Genomic DNA, 23,251 nt, shown 5'->3' on the forward strand with positions numbered 1-23,251 from the left:
TGTGACCTGATATGTCCTCAGGCTCTTTTGGGAAAGGAGAAGGTTTGGTGTGAGCCAGCTGGCTGTTCCAAGGAGGAGATACAGCCTGGGCAGACACAGAGCATTTCTAATGGGTGCAATCGGATACCAAAAAATGTTCTGCCCCTATCCCGAATTGTTTCTATGTTTAATTTCAAATTAAGCAATTGGGCTTATAAAATAATGATTGAATATAAATATATATCCCAGACTTGCTGCTGTGTTCAGGTCTCACCGGGTAAGCATGAGATGCTGGATAACCAGGGCTGTGACCAAACTGAAGGAGTAAAGGCCCCGCAACAAGGTGCTGGGAGCACTGCGTGTCTGCATGTGGCCCACTGAAAGCAGAGATTTAAATATGAATGAGGTGTTTATTGAACTGACACAGGGAATAAGGTAGGTTCTGATACAGAGCAAAAATGTCACCTGTGTTATAAACCTTCTCCTCCCCTCCCAATTCCAACTATATCTGTCCCAATAAGCTGTAGTCCATTTTTTTCCTGTTGAACATTTATGAGGTGTTGTGGTGAAGCAGAGTTTTAGTGAAATTCTGCTTATCCAAAGTTACATAAGTGTGTGCCCACCATACTTCAAGGCGGTTTTACTGAGCCTGAGCAGCTCAGCTTGTTTTTCAGCTGGAGATTTATTAAAATCAGTACTTAGAGTGGTACTTAGAATCAAAATTGAGTATTGAAATATCTTAATTTTTAGCTTTGTGTAAAATCAATTTTACTTAATTTTATACAGCAACAATACTCTGGGGTCCCTTCGCTGCCCCACTCTGCCTGTTGGCTGCCTTGCTATTCATTTTCAGTCACTGGCACCTTCACACTGGGTAAAACATTTGGGTTTGATTTTATCGCAGCTTCACACCCTGATGTGAATCAGAATTCCTGCAGCAAAACGTGTGAGCTTAGACCTGAATGAGTGCCCTCAGTTTTAGAAGTTCCCAAGCGGCTGAATTTTGTATCTGATAACACTGGAGTATTTTAGAACTCGTAGCAGTTGGCTCAAGCAGAGTGAAGGATTTTTTATGTAAAATAATTTTGCCATTTTCAAAGAGTATTTCTGCTTTTTATTAAATATTCTGCATATGAAAAACTGATTAAATTTTCTCCCAGGGAAAAAAAAATGACCTGTAAAGATTTCCATTGCGAGCGTTGATTCTATAAAGCGTTTGGATGTGGTGCTGAGGGCCACGATTTAGCAGAGGGCTGTTAGAGTTAGGGCAGTGTGGTTGGGTTGTGGATGGACTTGATGATCTTTAATGTCTTTTCCAACCTGAGCGATTCTATGATTCTATTCTATTCCATACAGGGATGTGGAAAGCCTCTCCAGGGCATCCGTGGGCTGCTTCGTACTGCTCTCTTAGCACCAACATATTTGTCCCAGTAGTTGTTATTGGGCTGTGGCTGCAGTGCTCTTTTGGAGCCACCAGCACAACTATGCATTCAGTTGCAGTACGTGCAGTGCACAGCACGTGTGCTCCTTGGAGCAACGAAACATTGAGAGCAACGACAGCAGCTCTGCTGCCTTGAAGCAGCCCTTATTTCTGTGCTTCCCTGAAGGCAAACCGTGGCAACAGCAACTTGTGTGAAGGGCTGCCAGTGATGCACCACAGAACATCCTGCAGCTTCGTGAGAAACAGACTTTGGCAGCGGGCTGAGAAGTAGAAGGAAGCATGGTGGTATGGTGGCAGTGGTATCTCCAGGGCTGTAAACACCTGCTGCAGGAAGCTGACCAGTGAAGGCAGTGCCGTAGGTGAAGATTCGGGATCTATCTGTGCTGAGCTCCGTTTGTTCCTTCGGAGAAAGTTTTTAATTCATGAGTTTTCTTGCTTCTTGGAAGGGATTTGTTTCTTTAAATGAGAAGGGCTATAGGGAGCAGTTGTGCTGCCATACACAGATGTCAGAGAACATTTCTTCTTGGCAAAGAAAATGGAAAAAAGTGAGTAATGGTGCTATAAAGCTTAAAGCTTGCTAGAGAAGAGCTAGGGTTGTAGAAATGAAGTCTGAAAGGTTAACCAACTTATAAAAAATATATAAAGGGAACGGCATTCTTTGTGTTTGTCAGGAATTTTGATGGTGGGCATAAGAGAGCATCAGGCTAGTTTTCAATTGGAAAGTAACAACTTTAAAGTGAAACTTGACCAGTTTTCCTGTTTGTATGCATGCTGTTTTACAGGGTGGAGTTTAGGCAAGGGCTGCTGGAAAAGCGGATCCTGGAGAAAAAGGAGGAGGCCCTTCGAGAAGCCTGTGCAGCAGAAGAGAAAGAGAAATGCCTGGAAGCACTTCGACAAAAGGTGCTTCTATTTCTTACGTGTGGTATTTTCAGATGCAGTAGAGACAGAGCACATACTACATGGAAGGTAAAACAAAATGTTACACCACAAGCAAATAAATGAAGGAGCTAAAATGCACTCCGGGTCTGATGTTAGTGTTGATTCTGTCTTGCTATAAATCTTACATGCTTTGTAACCGACAGGAAGAATATTAAGAAGTTAAAGTGCACTGAGATGTCCAGAAATATGGACGGGGCTAAACTGAGCCTGCTGGCTGCTTCTGGTTATGGGCTGTGAACATCCGGTCTCGTGTCGATCTGTGCTAGAGCTGCAGATGCTGGCGCTGCTGTCGTACCACCCCTGAGGTCTCCTTTGCACCCAGGGCCATGCACTGCCCTTATGGCACGGAGCAGTGGTGCTTGTCCTCAGGAGGGGCTGTCCTCTGGTCACCTGGAGTTCAACATAGGCTTATTTCCCCACAGCATTTGTGAGCTAGCATCATGAGCTCTCTCTTCATAGAAATGCCATTTGGCTTTCAGGCTTATTTCAGTTTGTAAGGACTGGCATTGGCATTCACAGTGTGCAGGTGCTCTGTGTGCAGCCTGCCCGTGTAGCAGGCAGTTCTCCAGGCTGTGGCAGCCCTGCACTTACCAGTCACGCACAGTGCTATATGAAGTCTAGGCAATTAAATTGTCTCTATCGGGAAGCTGGAAAAAATCTCCCTGAGTTTCACTGCATCAAAGTGGTTTTCAGTGTTTGGTCTGAGGCAGTTTTCCTGCATTGACACCTTGCATCTTCCCCTCTGTTCTGTGTTACAGCACTTGGAGGTTGCTGGCAGGGCCTGGCTGGGAGCTGTGCTGCTGGCAGCATTCAGAGAGCGCAGGGCTGTGCTGGCGGTGGGACCTGGTCCTGTGCCCCTGGGGGGATGCTCTGGGCTCTGGGTTCAGCTTTCTGGCTTTACAGCACTTACGTATGGAGGCAGGTCGGTTTAAGGTTCTAAACCATGTCAGCGATGGTGTTCTCAAGGGCCGTGTGTTACTGATACCACCGTGCCCCTGCACAGACTGTAACGCTTGTTTTCATTTGTGTGCTTTAGGTTTCCATCGTAGCAAAACCAGACCCAGCGAGAGTGGTGGCTGATACTGCAGCATCTAAAGCTCGGATGGGCGTTGGGTCCACAGAAGAGTTTGTTCTTCAGAAGCCGCTGTTTCAGTTGCAAACATACAGTGAAGAGCAGGTAATAGCCTGTCCTTATACTGCATGCTTTATTGTATGCAACCGTACTGTGAGAGCAATAGGTGGTAACGGGTGTGTAGCTGAAATAGTAACGCTAATGGCAGAACACAGAACACAATGTACATGAAACTGAAATCCTTAGGAGCAATGGGTGGAGCCAGCTGTGTGCCCAGGAGTCTGCAGTGCTGCAGCACACAGCAGCATACGCACACACACACACACACACAGTGCCCCAGGGGCTGTGCTGCTGTCCCTGAGCCACATCTCCCACCAGTGGGGAGGATGCGGAGCTGGGCGCCGACTGCTTGCTGAGTGCTTTGCTATTGCTCCATTTCTAAACTCACCCCGTTCACGCTTTTACACGCTCACTTTAAAAAGTGCCTCCTATTCACCTGCTCCTGCAGGTGTTGTGCTAAGTGTCTGATGTGAAATAGAAGTCCTCACTGCATTGGCTAAAGGAGAAACCAGTCAGGGGTAAGCAGTGAGGTGGTTTTCAGGTTGCCTGCTCTGCTGAGGACAGTGCTAGCTCTATTTCAACTGAAGTTAAGCGACACAGGGAGAGATGTTCTGTTTTTTTTTACTACTCTCCATCTGTCAGTGTATGCATTCGGAACTGAGAAGCCCTGAAATGTCTTAAAAAGGGAAGTGCTGGGCAAGCATGGTAATAGACATCATTACATTTCAGCTTATTCAACGCTAAAATAAAGCTTTTATGCCACAGAACTACATAATAGCATTCTTCTTTCTGTCAGTATCATTTCCAAATTCCAGAATGGGAATGATTTCGAATGCAAGGCTCTTTGTTTGGCTAAGAAAATTTTCGCAAATCCAATGGATGTTGTGAGGTTTGGAAAAGCCTGGCTTGAGTGTGCTCTGAAGAGGTGCGTGTGAGGTTGATTCGTGGGTTCTCAGAACGCGCTGCCCACTTCAGCTGGTCGTGGGCACTGCTCTGCTCCTGCCAACACCCAGCACCCGGCCAAGGGAGCTGAAAGGGGCCGTGCATTTTGTCAGATAACCTCATGGCAAATCTTAGCGTTAATTTCCCTGGGCCTTACTTGCTGTTACAGATATGGAAGTGGTACTGCCATGCAGTCACTAAGCAGTGCAATGAAAAAAAATCATAAGTGCGTTTGAAGTGCTAATATCCCATAGGGAAAAAGGCAAAAAAAACCAGGAAGAATTAAAAGTTTTGTCCTGAAAGCAGGGTTGCATTGATGGAGAACATCAGAGAAGTCAGAATCCTTTTCCTGAGCAGGCTGAGTTCACTCAGTTTCTCATCTGCACTTTGAACTGAGCCACAATGAGGACTGAAAACCAGAGCTCTTTGTTTACACAGATTGTGATCATTAGTACTTAAAAAGAATGATATCAAACTATGTGTAGTGAGTTATTCACCAGTGAACTTCTTCGCTTCCAAAGGCTCTGTTTGTGACCAAGACATTTTTAATCACCTTCTGAACCCTTCTGTTTCAAACATATATAGCATATAATGTATGTGTCTATATGTGCATTCACAAATAGCCTTTCAATTTATCTTTACTTGCAGTGCAAGTGAGGAAAGTAGGGTTTTGTTTCATCATTGCTGTGGTTTATTTTAACAGATCATTTCTGACCCCAGGCTTCGTGTCGAGTTAGCTCTTCGAGAAGCTGGACTTCATAAAACACTTTATGCAAAAGAGATTTTGCCAAAAATTCCTCCACTGAAGCTTCCAAGAAGAGACATGGAATCTACAGTGTTTAAAATGTAGAGCGCTTTGTGTGTCAAGAGCAGAGAAGCTTCAGAGGTGTCATCTGGGCCGTAACAGTAGAACTCTCAATAAATTCTCACTGGCCGTGTCATGAAGCTGCTGGGTTGTCACTGTGTGCAATCATTCAAGAAAAGGACGTGCCTTTCCTTACAGCGTTCGGTGCAACATCTGAGCCCTGCCTGGGTGCAGGCTTTGAGGAGCTCTGGTGGGTTGCTCTTCAACTCCCCATGCTGCAGGATTCCCCATATTTCTTCCCAGCAGGAGATCAGCACTGATGGCAAAGGCCTCTGCCAACTCTGCTGGTCAATTTGCGTAGCATGGTTTGGAATGCTGATTTTTAATTGGCCACGCAGACCCCAAAGGCTTTGCAGTGAGTTGGATTGTATCGTGGTGCACAAATGCATCCCACGTGGCTTTCATTCCAGGTTGCCTGAGAATTTGATTCTTTTAATTATAAGATCTTTCTGCTATTCCTTGATGACGATCAGAAGGAACTTAACCTTTGTCTATATTTAGAAACCAGTTTGCTGCGTCGTACTTACTGGAAACCAGTCATGCAAGCAATTTTGTATTGGCAGTGTTTCAGAATGAATTATACATCATAAACGCCATTTCAGATCCGGGATTTTTATTTTGGAGTGGACTCCACTGCGTGCGATCCTCTTCAATTAAAGTAAATTGATGTCATTTCATTTCGTAACTGATTGCGTTTTCAAGCCTCACATAAGATGGCTGTAAAATGTATTCTGTATGTAAACAAGTTACAGCGAGGAGCTTAACCCAGAATTCCTAAGGACAGTAAATGTCAGAAAGATCTGAACATCCGTATTTGCATATCTAGTTAACTAGAGGAACTTAATTAGCCTAATATTGTGATGCTTTACAGGAGTTAATGGGACACACATCCTCAAGGCCCTGTGAAGCAGTGATTCCTTGCTGCCCAAAGGAGGATCTGCGGGTGAGGATGTTGGAGGCCCTGCCAGCAGAGCCCGTCTGCAGAGCTGTGCTGGCTGCTGCCCTCCTCAGCAGGCCGTCCTTCCTGTTGACTGGTTCAGCAGCTTTGCACCGAGCGCCTTGCAATCTGACAGGCGATGTTCCATTTTTCACACCTTGCACTGAAGGTAATGCTGACAACATGTAGCAGTGCATCCTGACCTCAGGAGGGGGGTTGGTGCCCAGGGAGGGAGGTTTGCTCTGGTGTGGGTGGGTGAGGCTGTGAAAACAGAAGCAGAGAACTGAGGAAGGGATCACAAAGCCAGGGGAGGGCGGGCGCTGCAGGCTGCAGCAACGGGCAGCTTTAAATCGAAGCAAAGTAATCCGAGTACTGAAGTGAATCTGAATTATTTCGCTTGGGGTAGAAATGATGCAGAGACTGCTTGCTCAAGAGCAGCGGAAGCTGAATATCCTCTGCATTTTGTCTCGTTGCAATTCAGTGCATATTTGTGCATTTTACTTTGGTGTCTTGTTCGAGGTAACTCAGTATTTTTAACACATGCTTGGGCAGCTTGTTGGTTGCTCCAGCAGAGGAGGCCAGCACTGCTTTGCTTCTCTTCTGGAGACCAGATTGGCTCCAGGGATAAATCCTCCTGATGGCTTCCCAAGAACAGAAGGTCTCATACTTAAGGCAGTGTTTTTTTTTCTCGCCTTTAAAGGCAGATCCAGAAGACAATCTCAGTGGTGCAAAATCTTGTAAAACTGTAATTGTCTCTAGTAAGTAACTAGTGAGATGCTTATGGAGAAACAACGTTTACATGAAGCAGAAAATCGTTCTTGAAAAAAGGGACTCTGTTTTATAAGCAGTATCGTGGATGCTGTCACATGTGCTGCTTTGCAGAGAATGGGCTCAGTAGTGTCATCTGAAATCTGGGAAGAACTCTCTAACTCCAGTGTGGTGTTAGAAAGAGGCATTCCTTTATTGCTCACCAGGTGCACCGGGCCAGGTGACGAGCAGTTTGATCTTCTGGAGTTCAGGTTCTACTCTGAAACAGTTCAGACGTCCCTATGCAGCACACTGGCATACAGATTCATTCTTTGTCAAGGACTCATTAATACATGCTAATGCACCTTTGGCCATGCTCGGTGATATCTGGGGTGGCCAAGTGCCCACCTGCTTCTTCCCTGTTTTCCACCATCAGCTTCGTCACTGAGACTTTCCACTCTCAGCTGCTGGATATTCTGAGGCCTGAGAACATCTTTATGAAAATGAAGTCACTCCACTTTAAGATGTACAACTCAGCTGTCAGTTTTGGTCGTCAGAAGTGGCTCAAGTGTTAACTGGTGCCTGAAAGTCAAGTATGCCACAGCTGCAGGATGAGTCGGTGCGATACCAACTGCTGCAGAAACACAATGCTTGTGCCAGCTTATGTGCACATAAGCTTATGTGTGCTTTTGGGTTTGTATTTATAGAAGAGCAATGTGAGTGGCTGCAGTGCTGGCTCTGATCCCTGGGAAGCGGGCGGCTGTGCTGGATGGTTTGCATTCTGAAAGGAGCTCCCAAAGACGGAGGTGCTGAGCCCTATGAGCCATTAACTGACTGATGCGAAACCCTGGGAGGGTGTCAGAATGTGCAACAGAGTAAACATTTCCCAATGTAATCATTAAGTTAGAAGCGGAATGATTGAAGAGTCTTAACTGCACCACATTGTAGAAAACAAAGAAGTGGCTGTGTCCTGCAGAGCAAATGATCAGGGCTGTAGCTGTGTCAGCTGCAGCAAAGCAAACCCCTACCAAATTGGGCAGAATGTTAAACATCGTGTTGCTTTTCCTGGAGTAGTTTTCACTAAGAGCTCAGGTACCTTACGGTTAGTACACGAGGTTCTTGAAGTGAACGTTGGACTTGAACTGCGGGTTAAATTGCATGTCAGTAACGGGTGACTGAAGGACACTAGCTTAATTCCTGCTCTTCCTTAGCATTCAGATCAGCATTTGTGCCTGAAAACTGAAGTCCAGGAAGGCAAACTCAGAAACCAGGCTCCTTCTCTGAAACAAGTGAAGTTTGTGTGCTCCCAGTGCTGACCCAGCGTGATGGCAGTCAGAGTGCTGCTGGGAGGCTGCGATGCTGCAGGGAGCTCTGCAGCAGAGGGTGAGGGTGAGGTGGTGGGGAGACCAGGGTGAGTGGGGCCCAAGTGGGCCATCAGAGGGGGCCATGCAGTGGGAGGAGATGGGGTAAAGGTTTGAAGTTGAGGGAAGATTGAGGTTGGATGTCAGGGGGAAGTTCTTTGCTATGAGAGCAGTGAGGTGCTGGAACAGCTGCCCAGAGAGGCTGTGATGCCCCGTCCATCCCTGGAGGTGTTCAAGGCCACGTTGGATGGGGCCCTGGGCAGCCTGGGCTGCTATGAAATGTGGAGGTTGGTGGCCCTGTGGGTGGCAGGGAGGCTGGAGATTCATGATCCTTGAGGTCCCTTCCAACCCAACCATTCTGTGATTCTGTGATTCAGGTGTCACTGAATCAGGTCGCGGGGTGAGACCGAGTACTGCACAAATGGCCCCTTGGAGAATGCTGATAAGTGTCCTCAGACTGAAATGTTTTGTGCTTTTAATAATATTAGAGATACCATCTTGAGTTTCTGTAATATGTAATACTTTTATTTATCTGAACTCTTGAATCCTGTAAGTCACTGTTCTAAAAACACCAAGATTTATTTGCAAGCAACCTTGTAAGTGAGCCTTCAAAACTGGAAGCGGTGTCAGTGGTGAACTGGCTGTGCTATGTGTAACCCCGGTGCAATGCCTTCCACCCCACCCACGAGCAGTTTGGCCTTCTTACAGCATGGGGCAGTGCTCACAGACCCTGCCTGCATCCCTGTCGGTTGGTGGCAGAGATGCTCCCTGCCCACTGGGTGCCTGGGCTGGGCTCTGGCCCCACAGAGCTCATCAGGCCGCATGAGTCAGAGAGCCCTACTGACTGCAGCGAGGAGCAGCAGCCCTCACAGAGCAGATTAGCTGTGTGTGCCATTTGCTCAGCTATCAGCACTGTGCCAGGAGCGACGTGTTCCCCTGATGAGGGGCACGGGGCAAGGGCACCCTGCAGGACAGTCCTTCCATCCACAGGGCAGGAGCCAGAGGGGCACACTCTTATTTCCTGAGCAGCACTGATGCAATCCCAGCAGTTTGAGACCCACCACGCCAGCACAGCAGTGTTTGCAGTTACACCTCCCCTGCTCGCAGGCAGCAGTGCCTCTGCAGCTCTGGGGACGCCAGACTCAGCGGCCCCCCAGTCTGTCTTTCCTGCTCTCCAGGTCCACTTGCCCGTGGTGCGGGTTGGTCCCCCGGTGGCGTGGGGATGGCAGTGCCCTCAGTCGCTGGAAGGCCGTGTGTTCCCTGCAGCAGCATGCAGCCCCAGGCGTCTCCGGATGAAGGCCGCCACCAGGCGCTGCGGCCGCTGCTGGTATTCCTGCAGCACCTCGTGGGACGCCCGGATCTGGTCCCCCTCCAGCCGGTCCAGGAGCGTTACGCAGACCACGGCAGCTGCAAGAAGGCCCAAGTGCTGCGTTGCAAGGGCGGCTGAATGCCCCTGGGCTGCGCTGGGAGCTGCTGGGGGCTGCCTGAGGCGGGGCATCACAAGGTGTGGGGTGGGCGCGAGGCTGGTGAGCTGGGACGTGGCTGCATCGCTGCAGCTGAGGGTGCACCCAGGCCACAAGAGGGGTGAGGCAGTACTTCCTGCTCTATCCAACAGGTACTTGGGCCTTTTGAAACAAACTTGTTTTTTTATTGAGCCGTGGCATTTGTTTCAGTGTGCTTTTTCTAATGGAAATTGCTAGGAATGCATTTTGGCCTTCATATCAGCTCATAACACACCAAAGCCCCAGGCCATGCAGGGAGGAGCAGGGCAGCCCGGGGCAGCACTCACCTCTCAGCCCGCACAGCCCACACAGCGCGGCGAACGCCGTCGACTCCATTTCAATGTTTCTCACACCAGCATCATGAGCTCGCTTTAAGTACTCCAACTTTTTTTCATTGGAAAAAGAGCACAGAGCTCCATCTAATCTCCCTTGACCTTGAAAGGAAACAGAACCGTCACGGCTTGCCCTTGCAGGCAGCAGGCTCAGTGACCCAGGCTGTCCGCAGTGCCAATGTTTTGGCTGGAGCTGACCGAGTTTTCTTTTGCACAGTTACCTCACTCATGTCCCAGTTAACCTGAACTCCAGGCCAGCATACTATGTCTCTGTATAGAAGAAAAAAAATCAGTGTAGGTTTACGCTGTATAAAGGAAGACCCGGCTGCCGAGCAGGAGGCATCTGGCACTGTGCTGGGGCAAACGAATGGTCGCAGCCTCTCTGAGGCCTGTGATGCACATCAGGTGGAGGCGTGCCAGGTTAAATTCAAACAACTCTAAGTCACTGTGGGAGAGGCATAGCAAGTTGTGCAGAAAATCAGGGAGAGAAAAACCCCTTCACTTAGGTTTAGTTCTTTTAGGGACTGAGTCTGGCAGCAGGCAGTGGGAGCTGTTTGCACGTGGCATTACCAGCTTCAGAGGCACTGCTCCCTATGCTGCTCCCTGTGAGCCTTCATCAGCCCTACGGGTCCCCAAGGACCCACTGCACACGGTGCCCCCTGGCCCTGGGCCTCTTCTCCCCACACCTGCCCTGCAGCCAGTGCCCTGCACCTTGTGCAGCCTCCTGCAGTGTGCAGTCTCACTCCTTGGGGTGAGCAGAACCTGTGGCATCTTGTTGCTGTTCCTACTGTTAATCCCCTTAATGAATTTCTATTTAAATAAAATGTGGCCTTGAGGAACACACAGATGGTTGCATTCACAAGCAGAGGTTTACAGATAGTTTTCAGTCGATTAATTCTTCATTTATTACATTTCATCTACTCTGTAATCAGCACTTTGTTCTGAAAAGGAAACAGTTCCAGAGTAACCAAAGCTTGTTTGCCCAAATGTCACACGCTTCCTGACATGGCTATTATGAACTTACAGTCCTGTCCTGAGCAGCAGAGCATGGCTTGTCCGCAGGGATGGGCTATGGACCAGGACTGCTTCTCTGCAGCCTGAAGCCATCGACCCCCCACTGCTAGGAGTCCCTAAGCACCTACACTGCCATGCCACAGCTGGGCCGGGCAGCAACTGCCGGAGGGCTCTCCCTTTGCTCCACCACCACCTACAGCAGTGCCAGCCATACGGGTGACACTACGAATGTAACGAGGTGCCAGGTGCACGCAGGTCCCATCCGCAGAGGAACTCTTGGCCTGGCTAAGTGCTGGGATTTGTAATGCATGTTCTGAAGGTGCACACTGCTCTGAACTGACCCTGACGCACCGGTGGGACAGCTGCAACCCGTAGGACTGGCTGCACAGATAGCTCTGCCCATGGGGAAGGGCAGCCAAAGCACGTCTTACCTTCATAGAAGTCATAGGTGCACATGGTGTGCCCGACGAGCGTGGGGAAGTCAGGAATGGCCTTACTGCAGGCCAGCAGCTCCTCCACAAGGCCCCCGTCCAGGTCGGTGCCCCGCACCACCACGTCGCCCAGCACCACCTGCTCGAACCGCGGCTGGAAGCAGGCGTCCACCGCCCTGTCTGTGATCACCACGGAGCCGGCCTGCACCCCTGGGAAAGCAGAGCCCGAGGCTAAGCCTGAGCCCCCGTTGCTGGTGATCTGCTGCAAGGCTTCAGCACCACAAATACCTGCAGGTATCTGTGCAATGGGTTTTTAAGTGAGTGAAGCAGATGTGAGGGAATAATTGGAATTTGTGTGGTGGCACAGATGTATCAGTAAAGTGCACAGAATCAGCACATGATGAATGACTGGGAGCATGCTGAGTGACGGCACTTGAATTGCTGATGGATGCAGAGCCATGCCCTGGCACCAGGCCGTGCAGGTGTGAGCAGCACCGTTGCCCCAGCAGGCATAACAAAAACATGCTCTGCTAAGCTGGTCACCAGGATTGTGCTGGGTTTGAACCCAGAATAAAGTATCATGTTATCTGACACATGGGGGCCTGATGAAATGCAAAAGCTCATAGTGACATGACTAATTGCTGGGAAAAAAAACTGCTAATAGCCTTTTGCCTGGAAAGAAAGAAGTCGTGGGACAGCTCACCTAAGCCTCCAGAAGTGCCAATGCGTATAATGGTGACATCTCGGCATTTGGCATGGTGCAGCAGTTTGATCAGCTCGTGAAGCATGATGGACACAGAAGGGATCCCCATTCCATGCTGTTGAGAGAAGAAAGAGCCATTCTGTAGGTGCTGGATGGGTGACGGCAGTGAGCTCAGCATCACACCCTCTTCCCACTGCAGAGGCCAGCAGGCATTATCGGGGGGCTCTGTTCCTGCAGCCTGCCCAGGCAGAGCTCCCGGCCCCTCCTGCCCTCAATGCTGTGTTGTGGCCCCAACGCCGCCACTTGGGGCTGGCGGAGCCCCTGCAAAACTTGTGCCCCCCTGGTGACCCTTGTCCTGTTCCTATGCCTCCCATCTCAGCTCTTTGCACCACTGTAGGCACCCACCTGCTCTTGGCTTGGCTTTTAGAAGTACAAGATGCTCAGGAGCATGGCCTTTTTTCCTATGATAAAGGCCTCCACTTTTTTTCTTTTAGCCAAGGCAGCAAGCAGCAGGGTCCAAGGAACACCTGCAGAGCTGATCCCCAGGATATCAGACTGATTCCCTCAGCCAGGTTGGACTTGGCTTTGTCAGAGGAATCAGATGGGATCCCTGCCATGAAAGCAGCCCCAGGCCCAGGCACCCTGCAGGCCAGCCCAGCACCCAGCGCTGTCCTCAGGGAGTAACCACTAACAGAGGAGGTTCTGACCAAGCAGCTCATGTCAGGGGAATACCTTCAGCCACACTTCATAGTTTGTGCAGGGTGGGAAGGGTTTTTACCAGGAACTGTCACACTGCTCATCTCACGAGCAAAATTCCTGCACGCTCATTTTGAATACCATGTTTTTTAAATAGCGAACACAACTGAGCTGAGAGCCCGTGCTGGAATGAATAGCAGGGACGGGTCGGTGGCTGGACTTGATGCAACCCGATTTACTCTGCGAGAAGCTGAGAGCAGAGGACAGGGCAGGGCTGCACGGCGCTGCACTCACGCTGATGGACAGCAGCGGTCCCACGCGGTACATGGCGTAGCGGTCCGTCCCCGCGCAGATGTCGGCCAGGTCCTCCCCGTCGCCCTCCAGCCCCAGCTCCTTGTGCATGAACTGCGCAAATGCCCTCATCCTGTTCGGGCTGCCGCCAACGCAGACGAACTGGGTGTAAAACGCAGATGTGTTGGCAGCGTCGGCTATAACAGGTACCGCGATTCAGCCTGCAGCGCGGCGGAGTCCGCAACGGGATGCTGCCTCCTCGGAGCAGCGCAGGGCACTGCACCGGAGCCGGCAGGCCTGGGCCGGGGCAGCCTAGCCGCCGAACCTGGTTGGGTATCGCTTCCAGGGCAAGAAAATCTGCAATAACTCCACTGCCGTACATTCAGCAAATGTAAGCTGCCGGTACGCCTAGTGACAGCAGAGCCAAGCCAGACGTTAGCTTCTTGTCTAATTTATTCTATCAGCAGCATCAACTGCAATTAGAGAGCGCTGCTGATGGCACAGAGGCCACGGAGGTGGGGAGAAAAGGGACACGTTTTCACAGCGTTCGTGCTAAAACAGTGCTGCCCAAATGCTGGAGCGGATCGACCCTCAGCTGCAGAGCAGCTGCTCTCCGGCAGGAGCACACACCGCCGGGGGGCCGCACTAAGGGACGGCAGCACGGTGCGACGAGAGAAAGGGCAAGCCGCCGCCCGGTTCGGCCCCTGCCGGTTACCTTTACGTCCCCAAACATTGCCGGCAGGTCGTGTGTCTTCGTTCCTAAGTCCAAATGATACAGGACGTCCTCATCCATCGCCTCCAGATGCGGGTTTTTGACGTGGACGAATCCACCGCTGCGGGGAGACGGGGTGAAGGTGGGTGAGCGGGGCAGCGGGAGGGCGGGCGGCCCGGGGGAGGCGGAGCACGGCCGGGGATGGGGCGAGGCGGCAATGAGGGGCAGCCGCCCTCCTGCCAAGCCCTGCTGCCACACGGGGGTCCTCCACGTTACAGCTCTCGATGTCGGTAACCCCTCCCGTGTCTTTCGTCTTTGGCAGACGGGATTTCTCAGTATTTGTCGTCAGTTCGTCAGTGGCGGCCCCAGCTCCTCCTGTGGAGGAGCTCTGCCAGAAGCGCCCGGCAGGTAACACGCTGTGCCACATCACACGGAACGGCTTTTTAACGGGAACTGTATATTCGCGTGCCCAGCAACGCAAGCACTGAGAATCGGGACTGTGCGGGCGCGGGTAGGTCGGCTCGCCCTGCCTGTCCCCGTGCTTTAATAAACGTAAAGCAACAACCAACGGAGAATGATTTCGTAAATCGGGCTTAAACAAACCCAGAGAACGTTTTTCCCGTCCCAGTCACAGCAGCGCAGAACCCGCCCGGGACTCACCCCGAGTAACGCGTCGTTTCGGTCATGACGGCTCCGCCGAAGGCGACCCAAAGCGGGAGCGGCGGCCACAGTGCCCGCAGCGGCTCCGTCCGCGGGCTGCCGGGGCCGGGAAGAGCCCCGCAGCGCTCCGCACGGCTTAAATGCCCCGCTCGGCGCGTTGCTCAACACCCGCGGCGCACCCACCTCCCCACCCGCCTCCCCCCCCGTCCCCCGCGGGGCCGTTCCTCCTCCGCCGCCGCCCGTTGGCCGCGGAAGCCGCTCCGCGTCGCCGGGAGCCGCGGATTGGCCGCCGTCGCGGGCTGTGCCGCCACCGCCCCGGCCACGCCCGCCGCGTGTCCGCTCGCCCTTTGCTCGCCGCCGGCAGCCGCCGCGTGGCCGACACATGTGCGGAGCGGAGCGGGGCGGCTCTGCGGGGCGGCTCCACGTGACGGGATCGCGCCCCGCGGCACCGCCCGCTGCCGGAGCGCCCGGAGCGCCGCGCCGCCGTCCGCGCCGTGCCCCGCTCCGTGCCGCTGCCAGGGCCGATTTCAGCGTGCGGGGAGCTTCGCCGCTCAGAACTGGAAAGTTGTCCGAAAGTCGAGCGACCCGCGCGTCGGGGCCAGCGGCAAAGAGACGGAGTGCGAATCGGCGCCGCGGGGCTGAGCGATGACCGTGCGCCGGGCGGCTTCGGGCGAAAACAAAACGAAGAGAAGCCCGTGCGCGAGTCGAGGCGCTCGTACCGCAGCACGCGCCGCAGCCGCGCCCGACAGCCGCCATCCGCAGCCGGGCAGCCGCTCCCCGACGGCTCTGCATCAACGCGCAGCGCTTCTGCAGGGCGACGATTAAAGGCGCGTTTTGCGTTTTAAAGCCCTGTCTCGTTTCTCTGTTGCCTAACGGCCTTTTCCTTCGCCGCTTCCAGCTGCGCTCCGCTCTGCGCACGGGGACCGGCGGAGGGCAGCAGGAGCGCGACTCGTCGAGGCCGAGCGGGCGGCCGCCGCTTCCCCGCGGCTCGGCCCGCGTTCTCCGGATCCCGCCGCGCAGTTCCGGCGCTGGACGAGCGGACGGGGACGCGCGCGCCTAGCGCCTAGCGCCCCGCGGGACGCCGGGAGCGCCGGGGGTCCCGCGCCGCCGGCAGGGGGCGCTCAGGGGACGGGCATCGCCGCGTCGCGTCGGCGGCAGGAAGTGACGCAGTGAGCCCGGCGCTCATTGGCGGACGCCGCGGACGGGTGACGCCCCCCGCCCCGCCCCGCCCCGCCCGCCGCCGCCGCCGCCGCCGGCCCATTGTCAGCTGCGCGCCGCCGCGGGGCATGCGGGGGGGCCGCGCGCCCGCTCAGCGCCGTGCCCTCCGCGCGGCCGCTGCGCCGTCGCCGCCCATGGCGAGTCCGTCGTAGCGCCTGCCGCAGCGATGAGGAGGTGAGCTGGGGCCGGGCGGGGAGCGGCGGGGCCTCGTCGGCCGCGGGGGGAGCGGCGGGGCTCGCGGCCTGTCCGAGAGGCGGCCCCGGAGACGGAGGGCGGTGCGGAGGCCGGGCCGGGGGCTCGGAGAGGGGCCGGGCGGCCGCGGCCCTGTGAGCGCGGCCCGTGCCGGTGTGCGGCGCCCAGGGGCCGCTTCGCTCCGCCGCGTCGCTCTGCCCGGCCGTCCCGCCGCCTCGGCCGCACACAAAGGCGCTCCGGGCTCCGGCCGCTCGCCTTCCCGCGGGCCGCGGCTCCTCGGGCGGCCGCGCTCCCTCCGTCTCCGGAGGCGGCCGAAGACGTGTCGAACGGAGTCGTTCGCCGCAGCCAGGCTGCGGTAAAATGGAGCCGAGCGCTTCGGCGGCCCCGTCAGCCGTAGCAAAGCGGCCCCGGCGGGCTGCGGCGCTCCGGGCGGTGCTGGGAAGTCGTGAGATGCGGCCCCGGGAGCCGCGCTGCGCTGTGAGCGCTTATGGAGCTCCAGGAGCCTGAAATTCCCGTCTGCTCTCAGTGATGGTCTCCTGCGTGCCGCCTTCCTACCTCAGCTCCGAAGAGAGCGCGGCGCATCGCGGCGCGGCGGGCACTTTGCCGGCGTCCTCCCACTTGTACGCTCCGAGCTCTGGTGCTGCTTGACAAGTCTCGGATTGCCTTGAGGCTGCGATGGCCGAAGCCAAGGCCGGGGATGAGGACGGGTTGCACTCAGCCACCCGGCCCCTTTGGCTGTACCGACTTGTGGAAGGCATCCCCGGGTCTGTGTGGGGGAGCAGGAGGTGCCAGAGGTGCCCCATCTCCGCCACGCTGGCGGTGGCCCTGCAGCCCCCACCGGCAGGACCGGCCTGCTCTGTGCTGACTGCTGCCGTTCCACCTCGGGACGAGCTCTGCGCCTGTTGCTCTGACTCAGATCAACCTCTACCGTCTCGGCTTTTAAATTGTCAGTTTTTACATTCTGAGCTGTAGTGAGGCCAGCAGCTGGAAGGCAAAGCTGATAGTTAAATGAAACAGCCAGAGGGAAGAAAGCTGTTTCAGAGATTTCTTGTTTTAGTTCTTACAGCATGGTATTGAAATTACAGCTGAGAAAGGGAAATCCTGCTGGCCTTCTGCTGGCCTTCTGCTGGCGGTGCTTTGGAGATACTGTTCACAGCCTCTCCCCGGGTTCTATTGAGCAGTAACTCTTGAAATCCAGTTCCTTCTAAAGCTTACTTTATATGTGTGTAGTGGGAAGCATTTCGGCGTGCAGCTGCTGAGGCTGTTACCTCCTGCTTGTATTCCATAGGAAATACTGGAGCTGTGTTGGTTAGCGTGAAAAGCATTTGTGAGGGTAGCAGTGGTGTCTGCAGAAGTTCAGCCTCGCCTTCCTCAGACTAAACTCGCACAATAACTTTGGTCACGTTATCTTTTTGGAGCTATTTAATGCATTTTGAGAAACCAGAGTTCTCCTCATGCCGTAGTAGTCAGATACTTGATATTCCTGTGGTTGTTTACACTCTTCTATATTAACATGCATTAAGTTGGCTGCATTTTTTTCTGCTGAGGCGATGTGTTAAAGCTGACCTCTAGTACCGGTTATTAAAGTCCTTCACTAGGAGAAGGAGAATGTGTTGAGGAGCTGAGGTGAAAGGGGAGGGCTAAATATAACCATTTCCTGCAAAACTTATCTATTTTTGAGAGGGCTTGTCTTCCCAATATACAGAAAGGCTTCCTTTTGCTGCTTTGTTGCTCGTGCTGCTGTGGCTGTCCGTGGTCTGGCTCTGTTGGTAGGTCCCAGTGTGTACAGGGAAGCATCACCGGTGCTGTGGGGAGAGAGGTGTGGGGCAGCCCCTCTCAGAGCAGCACCATTGTCCCATGGCTGCCCAGCACAGAGCTGCCTCGTGTTGTCTTGCCCAGGTTGCACAGCACACTGCAGCAGACACATGGAATCACAGAATCATTTGAGTCAGAAGGGACCCTGAAGGACACGTAGCCCAACTCCCTTGCACTGAACACACTGAACAGGGATGCCCACAGGTGGATCGGGAGCTCAGAGCCTGGTCCAGCCTGACTTTGAATGTCTGCAGGGATGGGGCACACACCACCCCTCCGGGCAATCTGTGCCAAGGCCTCAGTGCACTTATTGTAAAAAACGTCTTCTTTGTATCCAATCCCAATCTCCCTCCTTTTGTTTGAAGCCATTTCCCCTTGTCCTGTCACAGCAGACCCTGTTGAAGAGTCTGTCCCCTTCCTTGTTGCAGCCCTCTAGGTACTGCAGGCTGCTCTCAGCTCACCTCAGAGCCTTCCTTTCTCCGTGCTGAACAGCCCCAGCTCTCAGGCTGTCCTCATAGGGATTTTTGTGGCTCCGCTCTGGACGCTCTCCAACAGCTGCATGTCTCTCCTGTACTGAGGACTCCACATCTGGATGCAGTGCTCCAGGTGAGGTCTCACAGCGCAGAGCAGGCGTGCAGGATCTCCTCCCTGACTGCTGGCCTCGCTGCTTTTGATGCAGCCCAGGATCGGGTTGGCCTTCTGGGTCACGAGGGCACAGTGCTGGCTCATGTCTAGCTTTCCACCCACCGGCAGCCCCAGCTCCTTTTGGGCAGGGCTGAAACACATCACAGGGCTTATTTGGGAGGAATGCAGGTGAGAGGGATAAAATTGGTTCAGTGTTCCCACAGCCCTGCTCTGGCCTTGCTTTGCTCTCCAAATCCATATACTGGGGAAGGGATGAGCAGTGGGCTCCTCATCAGTAGCAAAGAATCTCCTTGGAGGTAGGAGGCAAACACGGGCAGTGAAACAACATCAGTGTGGTGGTGGGTTTATTTTATTTGCCAGCTGGTACTCTGAAGCAATGCTTAAATATAATGAAGTCTGATGTTAAAATAGGATCTAGGAACAGCCGCCATAAATAACCAGGCCCCCTTTTTAACCCCTTCACTCCTGCCCAAGGGGAAGAAATAGCACTTGAATTTGTTCCCATTCTTAGGTATTTGGGCTCTCAAAAGAGGATTGCAGTATCTGCCCTTATATCTTTTAGTCTCTTCTGTGTATAAACAGGTTAAAATCTCAGCCTGCTCGTCTTTGCAGCTATATACAGCGACAGGAGATCACAGCAGTGTGCCAGATGTGGTAGATTTCGGAGTGGCTATTGCTGTCTTCCATCCTTAATGTGAGTGAGGATTTGCAGGGCTCCAGTGGGCCAGGTTGTGGGTTGGCCCTCACAGGGGTGTGCCAGCGTGCTTGGGGATGGCTTGTCTGAGACCTGAGAGTAACCAGGAGTGAAAGAAAGAGGAGCATGTTGGTCACAGTGTGCTCTGATGGGGGCTAAGAATGCAACTTCCAAGCATGCCCTCCATGGAACTGAAAAGCCATGTATGTGAAGTAAGGAATGATGGATTTCTTGGTGTTGGAAACCTAACTTCACAATAGTTTGGAAGGTTTTTTGAGATCATCAACTTAGAAACAGCTGTTGACTGTAAAATATAGAGGATTTTGTGGAAACGCTTTCAAGAAGCTCTTCTTTCTTGGCCATTTTTGCAGTTGTAACCCAGTTTTAGAGCAGTGCTTCCAAAAGCACGAGCTCTAGGTGGATGGGAAAGTGGCTGTAACCGAGGGCCCTATGGGCCGGGCTGTAGGTGTGCCTTCCTGGAGATCCAGCCCATCTCACACTGCTGGCTGCCTGCAGGCGCCCCCCCCCCCCCCCCCCCCCCCCCCCCCGTGGTGTCGGTGGGCCTCGCTGCTCTCCGAACTTTGCCTGGCTGACGAGATCAGCAGATCAGCGTTGACTGTGATTAGAAAGGCTGGGTTAATTGCCATTGCTTTTGTGTTAATTCTGTGGGATGCTGACTTTTCTGGATGGATCGTCAGGACTGCGTTGCTAGTGCTGGTAATGCAGAAGAAGGATTTCAGAAAGCCGCTGGTGTTCTTTATGAGCAGTTCAGGCGCTGACCGACCCTGTGATTCATCTGCTGGTGAATAGTCAACATCAGGTGCTGCATCACCGTCTCAGCCGGTTATTACAAGATCCCGCCTTCAAACGGGGCTCCTTTGATCTGTGCTTTCCTTTGGTGCCGCGCTCGTCCCGCCCGCGGGCACGGCTCTGGGCCCGGCAGGGAGAGCGGGCCGTGTTGGGGCGAGGAGCTGCCCGGTTCCGACGGGACGTGTTCTGTGTCCTTTGTGCCTGAAGCAGTGTGCTGCCCATGCCTCGGCACCTCTCCAGCCCCGGCGACGTCCCTCACGGTATGAAGGCAGCATCGCTCTGTAAGCAATTCGGGTAACTTGGGGCTGCTCGGCTTTGTTCTGCGAGCTGCTGTGAGCTGCTGTGGGAGCGGTGTGGCTGAACTTCTGCTGGGGAGAGAGGGTCTGAGCGCAGATCCTGTGGAGATGGCTGTAATGTGAGGCCGTGGCCCCACGTCGTGTGGGAGCCGGGAATGCAGCCTGTAGTCAGCCGTGTTGAGATGTACGTCTGGCTGTGAGGGGTCAGGTACAGAGAGACTGCTGTGGGACATCTGAGGGCGGTTTTCTGGTTTATTTTAAGAATGGCATTAGGTCTTTTCCTGGGCCTGTGGGCAGGCCTTTGGGTGCAGAGGACTGGATGCAGCGTCAGGCTGGGGAGCTTGCCTCGGCTGGAAGCGTGGGGCAGAGGACCTTGCCATGCTGTGTCCTCGTTGCTCCTCCCTTGGCCTCTGCTCAGGGACACTTGTGTAGCCAGCAGGTTAGTGTGGGTCGGGTGTACCTCTTGCTCTCTTTTCTCCTGGTGAGCTGAATAGGTGACTGAATGGTTGCTGATAGAAAGTGGCTTATGTGGATGAGCACGTTTCCTTCTTCAGTTGCTCCTGAGAGTGTCTGACCCTGTTTCTGTTCAGCCATGTGCCTGAAAAGATGTGCGGACACACCTGAAACTTGTTGCTAGTTATCTCAGGTCTGTTTTAAAGGAAGGAAGACCTCCAGCTTGGTGGTTGGACTCTGTTTGCCTTGGCAGAAATGGAATGAGCTCCACCTTGAACCAAGATGGGCTGAGTAGAGGAGAGTGCTGGCTGCTGTTAGCTTTTTGGCAGACACGGAGGTGATGCACAGCTCTGGGCTGTGCTCTCCATGCCTGGAACACTCCTTTCTGCTGCACTGAGCCACAGTGCCACCTCAGTTGAGGGGAAGTGAGCAGGAGGAGCTCGTGCTGCCGCACAGGGCGGCCGTGCCCAGCAGCTCTCGGCAGAGGTCAGGCATTTCTTAGGACAAGAAACTGCAGACCTTACCTCTCTGCTAATAAGCTGCAGAACGGAGTCCAGCAAACACCTCTTCCAATTGCAGGTCTGCTGCTTGTCTGGCGTGTATCCTGTAACTGCAGGAGCAGGTTGGCGGCCCTTCACCGGCTTCCTTTGGCTGGGTGGATAGCTTGGAGGCTAGAAGTGGCTTCCTTTTGAAGTCCTGCAAGCTGCTGATGGCTGCTTTCATGACTGTGTGCCTCAGCAGGCCCCTGCGCCTGGGCTGCTAATGGCCTGGGGTTGCGGCCTGAGCCTGAGCACTCAGCACCGCAGCTGTGCAGGGCTTCAGCTCGGTGTGGGAGCCGAGGAAGCAAGCAGTCCCGCTCATCCTCTCCATGTGCTGTTCTTTCTCCTATTCTGGTGCTTCTGTGGCCATGTAAGGAGCTGGGTAAGCGTGTTAATTTTGTTAAAGTTCAACTTGGCTTTGCTGGACTAGTTCCAGCAGGGATCGATTCGTGGCTCAGTTCTGCGCTGCCCAAGCTGGGGTTGGGTGGCTGCCTGCAATGGCTGTGGGTGTGGCGTGGGAGTAGAGGGGAGGTCTGCATCCCCCTGGGAACAACCGTAGTGTTAAACAAGATGTGTGTTTGTATTAGTCAGTCTGAGCCAGTCTGTGCTATTTAGGGCTCTCCACTGCAACGGAGTTGTCTCTTGTGTTTATGTGGGTGGACTGGAACAATTAAGTCCTTTCAAGGCTGGATCTTGAAAGAGAAAATGAAATGAAAAGATAGTGGTTTGGTTAGGAGAGGGTAAATTAATTGTAACATGTTATCCTAAAGAAAAGATAGCTGGTATCTTGCAGGTTGTTTATTACTGGCAAAAATCACATTGAAACTCTTCTTGACTTCATTGCAGTGCTTTGTTGGTCACCTGAAATGCTGCTCCTGGCAGGACTGGGCTGCAGTGTGACACAAGGCTGTGCTGGGCTCTGTGTGGCTGTGCAGCCATTGTGTGGGCAGCTCCCCACTCCTTGCTGTTGGAGTGCACAGCTTTACCAGCAGTCCTGTGCTGTGCGGGGACTGAAAGCAGCACAGGCTGCTCTGCTCTGCTCAGCGGTGGGTGCTGTTGAAAGGCCATTGTCAAAGTACCCTGGCAGGACTATTGTCACCCTGGGGCTCCTCATCTCCAGGGTAACTAGGTGTAAACGTGGTGCTGGAGGGGCCATCTCTGCTTATCTCTATGCACGGCCTGCTTTCTCTGAAGACTTGCATAGGGCCTTCCTTTGATGTGAAGTTCCCTGCCCCTCTGCCAGCAGGGTGTCCCATGTGCAGGTGAGCTAGCTGGGCACAGGGCTGAGAGCTTTGTGGCTAAGATGAGGGCTACGTCACGGGAACATCAGCTGTTCTCCCAAGCCCTTGCATAGTTGGAGCCCTTCTCTGTAAAGAAAGAAACACACAAATTGAGTCAAACCACCAGGATTAGAAAAAGCCCCTCTCAAGTTAGCAGAGGAACACGCGGTGTGGCGCACAGCCGGTGCCCTGGTGCTGGCCAGGCACCATGCCTCGCTCTGTTCTCATGGTCCCTCCCGTGGGCTTCTGCTGTCAGGACACTGCTTCTTAAAATTTCTTCCACACCTCCTTGGCTTTGCTTTTGCTCTTTTAACCTCAAATTAGTTGGTTGTCAAGTAAGCCTGTATAAATGTGCCAGGAATGCCATGTAGACACCTCTGCGTGTGTTTGTGGACCCACATGTTTGCATCAGCCTCTAATAGAGAGCAAGCTAAATGAATAACGTGTTCCAGCTTGCCTAAACAGAAGACTGGTTTTCTGTCTTGGTGGAGGCATTTTACACGCATGTAGAGCTCGTGTCCTTTTCTCTAAAGCAAACCTGTGCATATCTGCTCTGCAAAGGCTGTTCTAAGGTCTGAAGCTGTTTATACCCTTTCCCCACTCGTGTTCCTTGCACCTGCAGTAT

At 53.4% G+C, this 23,251-nt stretch overlaps 2 protein-coding genes across 2 annotated transcripts in view; one reads left to right on the forward strand and one right to left on the reverse strand.

Annotated features, from left to right (window-relative positions):
• The window catches only part of CCDC148 (coiled-coil domain containing 148), a gene marked incomplete at both ends in the record, with an annotated part of 35,261 nt that extends 29,978 nt beyond the window's left edge, over window positions 1-5,283 (forward strand). Inside the window, 3 exons of the mRNA XM_079539292.1 lie at window positions 2,203-2,320; window positions 3,396-3,536; window positions 5,137-5,283. Of these exons, the coding sequence (XP_079395418.1) occupies window positions 2,203-2,320; window positions 3,396-3,536; window positions 5,137-5,283 (406 nt within the window). The remainder of the gene's footprint in view (window positions 1-2,202; window positions 2,321-3,395; window positions 3,537-5,136) is intronic.
• A 4,294-nt stretch (window positions 5,284-9,577) lies between these two features.
• Window positions 9,578-16,897, reverse strand: UPP2 (uridine phosphorylase 2; the record flags this gene model as incomplete). Its single annotated transcript, XM_079539206.1, has 7 exons — window positions 9,578-9,750; window positions 10,133-10,279; window positions 11,623-11,832; window positions 12,326-12,440; window positions 13,316-13,474; window positions 14,028-14,145; window positions 16,650-16,897. The coding sequence occupies 7 exons, from the start codon at window positions 16,895-16,897 to the stop codon at window positions 9,578-9,580; spliced, it is 1,170 nt and encodes a 389-aa protein (XP_079395332.1).
• Window positions 16,898-23,251: the final 6,354 nt, after the last annotated feature.

This window comes from Tetrao urogallus, assembly GCF_951394365.1.
Source record: "Tetrao urogallus genome assembly, chromosome: 8".
Lineage (NCBI taxonomy): Eukaryota > Metazoa > Chordata > Aves > Galliformes > Phasianidae > Tetrao > Tetrao urogallus.